The sequence below is a fragment of the Sminthopsis crassicaudata genome, chromosome 2 (assembly GCF_048593235.1).
Source record: "Sminthopsis crassicaudata isolate SCR6 chromosome 2, ASM4859323v1, whole genome shotgun sequence".
Classification (NCBI taxonomy): Eukaryota; Metazoa; Chordata; class Mammalia; order Dasyuromorphia; family Dasyuridae; genus Sminthopsis; species Sminthopsis crassicaudata.
The window spans coordinates 464985301-464999019 of NC_133618.1; the positions used below are offsets into that span (position 1 = coordinate 464985301).

At 33.3% G+C, this 13719-nt stretch overlaps 1 protein-coding gene across 4 annotated transcripts in view; it reads left to right on the forward strand.

Annotated features, from left to right (window-relative positions):
* Positions 1-13719, forward strand: part of RABGAP1 (RAB GTPase activating protein 1) — a 195086-nt gene that overhangs the window by 58570 nt on the left and 122797 nt on the right. For all 4 annotated transcript variants that reach the window (XM_074293000.1, XM_074293001.1, XM_074293002.1 and 1 more), the window contains 4 exons: positions 3225-3399; positions 7459-7616; positions 11682-11792; positions 12670-12736. In XM_074293000.1, the coding sequence (XP_074149101.1) occupies positions 3225-3399; positions 7459-7616; positions 11682-11792; positions 12670-12736 (511 nt within the window). The remainder of the gene's footprint in view (positions 1-3224; positions 3400-7458; positions 7617-11681; positions 11793-12669; positions 12737-13719) is intronic.

A 13719-nucleotide genomic window follows, 5' to 3' on the forward strand; every position in this document is an offset into this window, starting at 1 on the left:
CAAGCTATATTTTTGAAGGTATTCTTCCATTTCATTTAAGTTATCGAATTGATTGGCATAAAGTTGAGCAAAGTAGCTCCTAACTATTGTTCTAATTTCCTCTTCATTAGTGGTGAGTTCTCCATTTTCATTTACAAGACTAACAATTTGCTTTTTCTCTTTCCTTTTTTTAATCAGATTTACTAAGGGTTTGTCTATTTTGTTGGTTTTTTCATAGAACCAACTCTTAGTTTTATTAATTAATTCAATAGTTTTTTTACTTTCAATTTTATTAATCTCACCTTTTATTTTTTGAATTTCAAGTTTTGTGTTTGTCTGGGGGGTTTTAATTTGTTCCTTTTCTAGTAATTTTAGTTGTAAGCCCAATTCATTGGCCCTCTCTTTCTCTATTTTATGCAAGTAGGCCTGTAGAGATATAAAACTTCCCCTTATTACTGCTTTGGCTGTATCCCACACATTTTGGTATGATGTCTCATTATTGTCATTTTCTTGGGTGAAGTTATTAATTATGTCTATGATTTCCTGTTTTACCCAATCATTCTTTAGTATAAGATTATTTAATTTCCAATTATTTTTTGGTCTATTTTCCCCTGGTTTTTTGTTAAATGTAATTTTGATTGCATTGTGGTCTGAAAAGGATGCATTTACTATTTCTGCCTTACTGCATTTGATTTTGAGGTTTTTATGCCCTAGTATATGATCAATTTTTGTATAGGTTCCATGAACTGCTGAGAAGAAAGTATACTCCTTTCTGGCTCCATTTAGCTTTCACCAAAGATCTATCATATTAAACTTTTCTAGTACTCTATTTACCTCTTTGACTTCTTTCTTATTTATTTTTTGGTTTGATTTATCTAATTCTGAGAGTGCAAGGTTGAGATCTCCCACTATTATAGTTTTGCTGTCTATTTCTTCTTGTAGCTCTCTTAATTTCTCTTTTAAGAATTTAGATGCTGCACCACTTGGTGCATATATGTTTAATATTGATACTGCTTCACTATTGATGCTACCCTTTAGCAGGATATAATGCCTTTCCTTATCTCTTTTAATTAGATCAATTTTTGTTTTTGCTTGATCTGAGATGAGGATGGCTACCCCTGCTTTGTTGGCTTTGCCTAAAGCATAGTAGATTTTGCTCCACCCTTTTACTTTTATTTTGAATGTATCACCCTGTTTCAGGTGTGTTTCCTGTAAACAACATATAGTAGGATTCTGACTTTTAATCCAGTCTGCTAACTGCTTCCTCTTTATGAGGGAGTTTACCCCATTCACATTTATGGTTCAAATGACTAATTCTATATTGCTTGCCATCCTATTAACTCCTGCTTATGCTTTTCTCCTTTCCTTCCCTCTTATCCCCCTACCCAGTATTAAACTTGTAAACACCACTTGCTTTTCACAGCCCTCCCTTTTTAGTATCCCTCCCCCCCTTAAAGTTCCTCCCCTTATTTTACCCCTTTTCCTCACAATTTCTGTATTTCCTTCCCCTTAGCTTACTCCTTCCCTCTCACTTTTCAATGTAGTGGAAGAAGTTTCATCATAAATCGGATATGTCTATTGATACACACTATGTTCATCTCCCTCCTTTCTTTCTCTCAGATATAATAGGTTACCTTTACCTCTTCATGAGATGTAGTACCACCACTTTACCCTTTTTTATGATATAATTTCCTTTCCACTTCTAGTTTCTAGGACAAATTATACATATATTTTTTACATATTTTTATGGCAAAAGTATAGTTCTCAAGATTTCTTTTTACCTTTTTAGAAATCTCTTGAGTTCTGTATTTGAAAATCAATAACATACATTTTAATATGTATGACATATTTTGGATTTCTTGCCTTCTAGGAGAGGAGAGTGGTAGAAAGGAGGGGAAAATCTGAAACATAAGGCTATGCAAGGGTCAGTGTTGAAAAATTATCTGTGCATATGTTTTGAAAATAAAAAGTTAAAAAAAAATTAATTGGAAACCAAAGAACCTACTCCTAGAACATGAATAAACAATAAAATAAAAAAACCTTCCCTCTAATACTCATATCTTCCCTCTTTATAATTACTTTCTATTTATTTTGTATTCTATATATTATTATGTATGCACTTGCCTTCCTTGATAGAATGATAAACTTCTTTAGAAGTTTTTGATTTTTTTCCCCCATGTTCTTTTAATATAGACAGCCCAGTCACACAGAGCACTGGGAGTCAAGAAGATTTGATTCCAGATTCTATCTCAAACACTTAATAGCTATGTTATCCTGGGCAAGACTCTTAACTGTTTGCCTCAGTTACTTTATTTGTAAAATAGGGGTGATAATATCACTTCTTGTGGTAACATGAAGATAAAATGAGATATTTATAAAGAACTGTATAAATGCCAACTATTATTATTATTATTATTATTATTATTATTATTTCTTTTTGTTTTCCCCAGCACCTAGCACACAGTAGCCATTTAATAAATTTTGGTTGATGTATTGATTGGAGGCACATCATAAAGTGATTTATTAGCAAGAGGTATATTTTTTAAAAATACAGCTCAACTCAAGAAATTGTCTACTCCAAGAGGAGTTGTTATTGGCATGTGTAAGGAGTACTATGCCATTGAAATAAGTTTCTTTAGAAAATTTAAAAAATCAAATTTCTGTAGTAATTTTTCAATGTAAGTGCCCTGTCTAAGATTACATGCCTAATAAATATATAAAGATTCAAACCAAGATCTCTTGACTTCAAGTGTTTTACTCTTTACTTCATACTATGCTACCTCCCTAGAAATAGTCCACACATGATTTCTATGTAGACAAATTAAACATTTATGTGATAATGTTACCACAAAGATACTTGCCTGTCCCATAAATTTATGGGGAAAATCAAATGTGAAAATGTAAAAACCTTTTATAAATGCTAAATAATTGTTTTGGTTAATTCACTACTATTACCAGTTGATTTGCTACCTGTTCAAATGGTTATTTTATCAGCAGTACTCTATATTAAGAGATGCAGCTTGGCATAGGGGAGATTGGAGCTGACCTTAAAACCAAAAAGATCTGAGTTAAACTCCCAGGTCTGCTATTTACCACTGCCTACGTAATAATACTCAAAGTAGGTCATATGATATTATTTGAAATGTGTCTTGAAAATTCATGCATATCTACAAAATTATAAAAAAAAAAATTTAGCATTCTGATCTTTTCCTCTAATTTTTTTTTTTTTTTATATTATGAAACAGACTTTTAGATCCTCAAACGAATACAGAGATTGCAAACTACCCCATCTATAAAATCCTTTTCTGTGTTAGAGGGCATGATGGAACTCCTGAGAGCGACTGCTTTGCTTTCACAGAAAGTCACTACAATGCTGAACTCTTCAGAATACATGTCTTCCGGTGTGAGATACAAGAAGCTGTAAGTCTCTTAAGACAGCTGCTACTTGAACTGAAGTCCATTTCTCTGAGTACAAGAATTTTAAATGACCTTCAAGAATTTCTAGAAATAATAAAATGCTCACTTATATTCAAATGGACTGTGATTTGAGCTTGTACTCACTGTTTAGTATCTGTTAAGATAAGAAAAATATGAAGTCATAATTAGCCAAAATCCCAACTACTCCCCTCTTCTCAATTAGCTGTTGTTGTTTTATTTTTTTCCTTTTTAACTAGATTTTTTAGGAGAAATAGTCAAGGATGAAAACAAGGTCATGTCAGGGTTAATTTTTTAAAACTACAACCTAGGTCCATCCTAAATTTGTTACTGATTCTTCTCTGCCCAAATCACAAGTCTTCACATAAGCAGAATGAAGTTGGACAAAATAATTAATTTTGTTTAATGATGATTAATTTAAACTTTCTGGTTCCAGCAGGCTATCTCTGAGGGTCTTTAGTTCCTCTAACATACTGTGTTGTGTCATTGCATGGTTTAAAGACCATTCACACTCTAACATTTCAGGTTGCAATTCTAAAATTCAGTTTTCTGCAGATAGTTCCCAGTTATAACAATCAATGATGATTCATCCCTTTTTATAGCCTGCTACAGTAGGTAAAGAACTCTGGACTCTGAAGCATCAGGCCCTAGTGTGTGTTCTATCATTTGGTAGGGTTGATCCTGAGGAAGTCATTTACACTTAGCCTTTATGATTCTCAGTTTTCTCATTCATCAATCATTCATTGAAACATTTGTTAAGTGAATAAAGTGTGCCATGTGCTTTGCTTGACACTGGGGTTATAAAAGCTTAAAAAAAAAAAAAAAAAAAATGAGCTACTTGCTGGCCCCAAGAAGATTTCAACAATTTTAAAAATATAAAGCCAAAAAGACTTGCTTTTCTCCAAAATTTGTTGGGAGAATGAAATGTGATGATGTAAAAACCTTTTATAAGGGCAGCTAGGTGGCGCAGTGGATAGAGCACCAGCCCTAAAGTCAGGAGGACTTGAGTTCAAATTTGGCCTCAGACACTTAACACTTCCTCGCTGTGTGATCCTGGGCAAGTCATTGAACCCCAACTGCCTCAGCAAAAACAACAACAACAACTTATAAATGCTAAATAATTATGGTTCGATTGATTCAATCTACCATCTATAGAAGTTTAAGATAGCTGTTTTATAAGCAGTATTCTATATTAAGAGAGGCAGCTTGGCATTGTAGAGGACCACAGATATTGGAAAACTCTTTGAAAAGTATACATGAAGCAAAGGTACAGCAGAGTGTTAACGAGATTAATGAGATAATGGTTCTCTAGTACTTAGTATGGTGATGTAATGGTTCTCTAGTTCACACATATTTAGTGTGCTATAATGATGTAATCATACTGAGGTATTTAAGGGCCAAGAGGACTGAAAATAGAGATATTTCATCTTTGACCATCCTCCTGGAGGCTCTCCTGCCTTCTGCACTCCTCCACTAAGATCAAAGCTGGTCCTGAGATCCTCCAGAGAGCTAGTCCCGACACCACATGGCATAATGGAGTTAGAACTGACTACAGAACCAAGAAAATCAGAGTTTTGAATCCCAAGTCTGTTACTTACTGACTAGCTGATGGACAAGTCGCTTCACCTCTCAATTCTCTGAGTAACTATAAAACCCTAAGTTGCTGAGAAGATACTGATCTACATTAGTGAAGTCCTCTAGAAATCCCCTCTATCAGGCTTATCCTTTGCCTCTGTTACATAATGAGTAACTGGTGTTTAGAATGACAATCTTCTAGGTCATGAAAAGAATATTTTGTGTACAGATTTAGAATTGGATGACCATTTAAAAGTCATTTAGACCAAGCCCCTCTTTTTACAAGTGAAGATACCAAGGGCCAGAAATTAAATGGCTTGCCCCAAACCACATAAACAGTAAGCAGGAGAACTGCTTTTTGAACCCAGGTCTTCCAAACTCCAGCACCCTTCTGCTACACTATGCTGCTGTGCTCAATTTATTAAGCTCATACTTTTCTAAACTTTGTGGTAGGCAATAAAAGTCAGGGGGTCTCAGTCTCTGCCCTCAAGAAGTATATTTTTAATTGAATTCTAACAAAGCATAAGAATGTAGTGACAGAAATTTTCAAGGTTTTAAGCACTAAGAAAAAATGTTTTCCATTTAATTCAGCAATTTATTTTCTTGAAATATATATTTAAACACTTAATTACAACTTTTCACCCTTGTAAAAGTACAGTTAATGGACTCTTGGTTAATTGAGTTTTTACTATGATAAGTTGTTAGATTCCTGTTTATGATACTTTTAACATTTCTAAAGTTTATTACTGTTGAATATTATTCCTATTATATGTTTGTGTCCATGGATAGAAATATTTTTTTTTCTTTTTTTCCCTGAGGCTGGGGTTAAATGACTTGCCCAGGGCCACACAGCTAGGAAGTGTTAACTGTCTGAGGCCAGATTTGAACTTTGGTCCTCCTGAATTCAAGCCTGGTGCTCTATCTACTGCACCACTTAGCTGCCCCATGGATAGAAATAGTAAAACTAAAGGTTCCTCGTTCCTTAAGCTGCTCAAAGGAACAACAGTTTGCCTAAACCAGGAAAATGTGTATGGAAAGGATTTAGCTGGCAAATTAGCAATGTGAGCCAATGTGAGCAGTTAAATTGAATCTTCAGAGATGAGAGGTAGCATAGAATAGGTGTGACAGTATTAATAATAAACGAAAATAACATTTACCTTAATAGTTTGCTAAGCACTTTTATCTCCTGTGTGAAGCATTATCTCCATTTTATGAGTGAAAAAACAAAGGTGGTGTGAGGTGTAATGAATTGCCCAAGATCCAAGATCACACAGCTTGTAAGTGTCCTAGGAAGAATCCACACTCAGGCCTTTCTTATTCTAATTTAGCTCTTGATTCACTAGGCCACTGGTAGGCAAAGTGATATAGCTTGCTTTAATTATGAAAAAGTTTTTACATTTACATTGTATTAATTTACATTTTACTTTCAGGTGTTCTACTTTATGTTAATGTAAGAAAGGCTTATGGGTGTAGTGATAGTAGATTGAGTAATGCAATGATAGGTAATTTGCTTAGTCTAGTCTTTGCTCTGCCATTTACCAACTGTATGAACTTTAGTAATTAGTTTCTCTGAGCTTAATTTTCCTCATTTGTAAAATGAGGGAGGGAGTCATGCTAGACCAGAGTATCCTACATTTCTTCAACAGTAGAGTGTATCATAAGAAAACCATAGTATGGGGGTCCATGGAAAGTTGTGTCTTGGGACATTAGATTTGGAATTTAAGACCCTTTCTGCATTGAGTCACAGAAGACCCAGGGTCTTGTGCTGATGCTCTATGAGGGAGAAGGATTCGAAACTCTCTAAAGACCCTTTTAGCCCTAATCCTTTGGTTTAATTTTATAATTTAATTTGTTCTACTTATATTACAATTCACAATTGACAGAAGTCTGTTCACATAATACCCAGAAGCAATCAGTTTCACAATTATTTTGGGGGAGGGGTGAGAATAGAGAGGTGGTTTGGTCCTAATATCCTATCAATCTTTGTGTGACATCTAATTAGATAAGTTTTTGTGGTTGATTTTGTCTTCCCTAAAAATCTGTCAGATAACACCCTGAGATTTGGCCGACCACAGTTTTCAAAAAGCTGTTATGATGATGTTGAACCTCTGGGACTAGGAACCCTACAAAATTACTTCCAACTTGAACTTTCCCATGTCCTGTAATTCAGATTTTTCTATCTCTCTTCTTAAATGTCCTTTCTGAATAAGATTAATCTCATTTAAGAACCTAAAAAATTGTTGTTGTTGTTTTTTTATGAGATAAAGGAGAAACAATTGAAAATCTCCAGAGAAAATGTGAGATACCTCATTAGCATTCTGTGTACCAGCAAAGAATGACAGGTCTCAAGATTCTTTTGCCACACTTTGTAGGAGGAAGAAGTGACAGCCTTGGCAGTATAGAAATGTATTTGCTATTTTTTTTTCTAGAAACTTCCCCCCTAACCTGTCTGGTTCTTTGTGACTTCAGGTAAGTCGCATTCTCTACAGTTTTGCCACTGCCTTCCGCCGTTCTGCCAAACAGACCCCACTTTCTGCCACTGCTGCACCGCAGACTCCTGACAGTGACATCTTCACCTTCTCCGTGTCTTTAGAAATAAAAGAAGATGATGGTAAAGGTTACTTTAGGTAGAGAATATCCTTTTATTTATTGTTTTGAATCTATATTAATATAATCAGTGTTTGACAATAAAGTAAAATATTTAGTTATATAAATGAGCTTGATGAAATAAATGTCTCCTTTGTTAGAATTTTTATCTTATGATTTCAAGAGAATTTTTTGGTACACTTTTTAAAAACATGGCAGCATACAGGTTGATATTATGTCTCTCTGAACTTTTCCTCAGATGACAAAACATATGTCTTAACAGAGTTGCATTTGAAGTATTCCTAGCTTGGTATATGCTTTTAGGTAATCAGTCTTCAGAGAAAAATAGTAGTAAAGGAATACTAAAAACAACTTATTTGTTTTATGGCTTTTGTTCCTTTTAAAAAAAAAAAAAAAACACTTTCCTCAAACCAGTCCTCTATTAGTGTCTACATTTTACAGATAAGAAAACTGATTTTAAAGCTTAAATGACTTATTGAGAGCCCCATAGCTATTGGAATCTGAACAGTTCCTTTCTGCAAATCCATTGGACTATATTATGTTGCCTTTTTTTACATCACAAAATAATGAGTGAAGAATAAAAAGATGTGATTTTTTGTAATGTTGAATGATAAGTTCATATATTAAGAAATTGGCATTATAGCCCCCTCTGCTGGCTAATCCACTAGAAAATTTTGAAAATGGGTTTTACTTAATGTGCACTCATTTGATAGTGTTCTATCAGCTGTTTAGGAAAAGGATTTAGACCTTTTGAACTGGTTTTCAAAGTTTTCTGAAATAATATTTTCTTAAATATAATTTTAATATTAAATCAGTGATAATTATGATTATAAATATGTGGGATAGATTTTATGATAAATTCACTTATATCTATATATAAAATCTAAGAATTTAGCATTACTCTTGATCTTATTGCTAATCAATGGTTTATTGCCTTTATTTCAATGGTAAAAGGAGTCATTAAAATCCCAAAAGGTAATTATAAAATTACCACTTCTTTTCAGTTTTGATGTAAAATGATATCAGGAGGTCACTAAGCTTAGAATAGAGATTTTTAACTTTTTAAATTTTATTTCATAGACCCTTTTCACAGTCAGGGGAAGCTTAAAGACCATGTTACAAAATAATGTTTTAAAATGTATAAAATAAAATACTTAAGATTACAAAGTAAAGCAATTATACTGAAATACAGTCATCAGTATTTTTTTAGACTCTGAAAGTCCAGGTAAAGAATTCCTGTTTTACAGTAGAATACAGGCTTTCCTCTCCAATTAACCACTGTGTGTGAACTTAAACAAACATCCAAAGTTCTTCTAACTGTAAAATTCTGTAGTTCTATTAAAAGATCAGCATTCAAAAGAAAAGAAAGAATTCTTTATATTCCTTCTCAGTTACAAGAGAAAAATGTCATTTGTACTCATCTTTGAATATATGAACCTGACTCAAATTGGTATAATGGAGAGAAAACAGATCAGCCAATTTATTCAAAACCTGAGAAGTACTAGGGCTGAATTATGGGTTAGACTAGATGTCTGGAGTCCCTCAGATCTAAATCCATGATCTTACTATCACTTGAGGCTCAGATTCCTCATTTATCAAATAGACTAACTACTTCACAAAAGTGTAGTGAAGATCAGATGAAATTATGAATATAAAAGGAAGGTGATAGAATGTCATAGAAATATAGCTCATTACTTTAGTACTTCTAAAGATCATTCCTAATGCTCTCTAATGCCTATCACAATAGCTTGCCATAGAGTTTCAGGAGTTGTTCTTGCTAACTTCATTAACTTGGTAGCCAGTCTTTTTTGTGATGCCTAGGCTGGTTCTAAAATGACAGTCTGTTGCATGGCCTGTAGAGCCTTTCTAGTTTGATGGGACCTACTAGAATGTGAACTATTTTGCTATCTAGCCTTTGAAAACCTAGTATCACCTCGATACCCAGATAAGTTTAGAAAAGCAAACTTTTAACTAGTGTAGAATGTTGTATTCATACTACAAAAGATATTCAACTATTCATACTATAAAAGATTTTGAACTTCTTGAGTGATGGTTTTTACTAATGCAAATTACATCATCATGTCTTAGGAGGTGGTCAACATGATATATTATGGCACAAATAAAAGTACATAACATGATAGCCAGCCTGCAGCCTTTCTTTATTAGCTAATCAAATCTCAGACAACAGATATCTCATCCATTTGCCAGAGTTTAAGTTCTGCAAGGACAAATTAGTTTTCTCTACTAATGCAGGACTTCCATGCCAGGATCAGATGTTAGAACAGGGCTTTAATGCAGGATTATCTTAATATGATTACAATACAAGATAGAGGAGGTATTTATTTGGTTCATAAAAATAGTAATAAAATATTATGGTGTGTCTTAACCAAAAAAGACATCACTATGAAATTCAAATCATTGTATATTCTGAATCACATGCTTTCAAATTATTCACTGCAATCTTTCTCTTGAAGAAATAGCATGTGTCACATTCTAATAACTCTTTTAGTTTCTTTTAAACTTATATCTTTTATTCCATTAAACACATATTACTGAAGTAAAGAAGAGATCAAATTATTGTTTCTCTTTTTTTCTTTTATCTTTTTAGGGCTTGCGTTTCCCTGGTACAAAACTTGAACCCCATTTAATAAATCCATATTAAGCTATTTTATTTGTTCCTTTTTAGGACTAATTAATTTCATCATTTAAAACTACTTTAAGCACAGTGTTATACAGAGTATTAGTTTTAGAGTCAGGAGCTGATTTCAAATTCCAGCTCTCCCATTTAATTATATCTTTGACCTTGGACAGTTATTTATCTTCTGTCAGTCACCATTTTATTTGTAATACAAAAAAATTGGAGTAAATTATCTCCAAATTCATTTTCAACTCTAAAATAATTGACAGGATCATAGATTTAGATATGGAAGCTACCTTAGAAAAGATTTACTTCATCAGCTCCCTTCATTTTTATAGGAAACTAAATCCCAAAGAGGTAATGACTTATTCAGGGTCACACAGATCCTTTGACTCAAAATCCAACATTTTCCCCACTGTGCCATCCTGGCATTTTAGTAGAAATTTCATATTATATTTTGATACTATATCTATGGTGCCAAAGGCAAGATCCCTTCAGAGCTTCACTATTTATATTCAGGGGAAAAAAAGAAAGCACAAAGATTTAGGTTTTAAAAATTATAGGGCCAGATGGGTAGCACAGTGGATAGAGCACCAGCCCTGGAGTCAGGAGGACCTGAATTCAAATCCAATCTCAGACACTTGATACATATTAGTTATATGACCCTAGGCAAGTCACTTGACCCCAATTCTCTCACCACTTCATACCCCAGAAATGTTATTATGCCACCTAATATACATGACAAGAACATACTATCTAAAATTAATAAAAGCAATAAGAATTTTTAAAAGAGGAACACAGGTGTAATAATCACTGAAGTGTGCAACTTCATAATTATTGCAGACATACAAATTAAATCAACTTTGAAAACAAATAAATCTTATTGCTTAAATTTAAATTAAATCATCATACTAATCAAATTGGCAAAAATAATCAAAAACATTCAAACTCTGCTTCTAGATTGTGGAGAAACAAGTACACTCAGTCATTGCTGGTAGAATTACAACTTTGTAGACTGTTTGGAAAGCACTTTTGACAGTATAAAGTTACCAAAAAAAATCATTCCTTTTGCTCTGATATTTGAAATATACCTTGAAAATGTTAGCAAAGACAAACAAAATGATAGTTCTCTGTTCAAATATTTTCATAGTGGCATTATTTGTGATTGCTTCCAGGTTTGTTTGTTTGTTTGTTTGTTTTGGGGGGGAGGGGGTTGCAACCTAAATATCTGGAAGTAGGGGAATAATTACATATATTGTATTATATTGATATAATTTTGTAACAATGCTATAATGCAGTTATAACTGCCAAATATGATGAATATAAAGTAGTTAAATAGCATATAAATTTGAAAGCCAAGTTTACTTAGTTGTATCAGTGTTTAATAATAAACTTATAATCTTACTTAAATTAATGAAAACTTTTTTTGGGGGGGGGGGATTTATAGTGCAGTTCCTAAAGACAAGGACAGGCAATGCTTCAAACTTCGACAGGGAATTGATAAAAAGATTGTCATTTATGTCCAACAAACAAGTAACAAAGAACTTATCATTGAAAGGTAAGCATTTTCAAAAACTTGAAACTTCAGGTTCAATTGAGATTTTTTAAAGCATTTAATGAAGAGTAAAAATTCCCACTTTACTTTTAGAGACATATTGATCTTTGTCTCATTTGGCCATTCAACAAGCATATATAAAGCCACTATCTTAAGACAGTACACACTGTTCTAGGAACTGGTGGTCAGATAGAAAGAATATAAGTTTAATTGTTATACTTGAGTTTTTGGCATTTTTTTTTTAACTGGTAACTATTTTCAACCTGCAGTATCTCCCCTAGATTTTGCCCTGGTATATTTGCCAGATCTACATTATTGCTAAATAAAATTTGACCTCATTTTTTTTTTTTTCAGTTTTATAGTGCTTATTTAGCTTTTTTGTTTTTATTGAGAATTGGATTATATTTTTGCCAATCAAAATTATATAGGATTAGAAATAGTTAACATTTTAACAATCTGTAATAGCTGCCCTTCCATGTCATGGTAAGTTGCAGTTGCCAAAATCAATTTGAACTCTTTGGTGATAAGCCACTCTGCATTTTATTTATCTCGCCCTTGAATGACACATTATCCATTGATGACCCTGTCCTTAATTTAATTGTAACCACCATACCTTTCACTCTGCTGGGCATATCCTTTGAAAACCCTGGATCACTTGCATATCATGGTAAAATATTTGAGGAAGAAATCTATGCAGGAATATTAAGAAATTGACAGTTTAAATAAGCTTTAATCAGAGCATCATAAATTAATCAATTGTTTTACACCTTAAACTTTATTTACTACATGTGGTTTTCTTTTTCCAGACTAATATTGGTACTCTTTTTTTTTTCTTTGTTTTTTTTTTGTTTTTGTTTTTGTTTTGTTTTGTTTTTTGCAGATGTTTTGGCCTTCTCCTTAGCCCTGGAAAAGATGTGCGGAATAGTGACATGCACTTACTAGATCTGGTATGATTACATTTTGATGGCAGGTTTATGTTTTATTTGCTCAGTAAGGAACAAATCATTCTTCTCTTGCTACCTATTCTTACAACTATACTTTGAGAGAGAATTGTGTGATAGAAGTCACCAGATTTGGAGTCATAGCTGTCTAGATTTAAATAGGTATCTAGATGACTTCATGCAAGTCGTTTATCTTCTTTTGTTCAGCATTTAGTTGTGTCTGACTTCATGACTCAATGAACCTTACCAACACTGTCCTTGGGGTTTGCTTGGCAGAGATACTAGAGTAGTTTGCTACTTTTTCTCCAGTGGATTAAGGCAGACAGAGGTTAAAGGACTTGTCCAGGGTCACATAGCTAGTATCTGAGACCAGATTTGAACTTAGGTCTTCCTGACTTCAGACCCAGTGTTCTATCCCCTGGGCCATCTAGTTGTCTCCTTATCTTCTCTAAGCCTCTGTTTTCTCACCATAAGATGAAGGGATTAAACCAAATGATCTCTAAAGTCCCTTACAGCTTTAGCTTTCTATAGTCTATGTGGGAGTATCCTCCTCTTTAAAATTATAGATCCTTCACAAGACTATAGTTTTGTAAGATTTAAAGGTGGTAGGGAACTTAGAAGTCATCTAGTCCAGGGGTTCTTAACCTTTTTTTTGGTATTTTTTGGCAATCTGATAAACCCATCATGAATAATTTTTTAAATGCATTCTTTTTTTCCCTTAAAAATTTCCCCCAGTTACACATAAAAAACAACATTGTGTTTTTTTTTTTTTTTTAAACTTATTTTCTTATGAATCATGTTGGGAAAGAAAAATCAGAACAAAAGGGAATACCATGAGAGAAAAAAGGAAAAAGTGAACATAGCATGATTTAACATTCAGTCTCCATAGTTCTCTGTCTTGATGTGGATGCTGTTTTCCATTCAAAGTTTATTGGGTTATCTTGGATCACTGAACCACTGAGAAAGAACCAAGTCTGTCATAGTTGGTC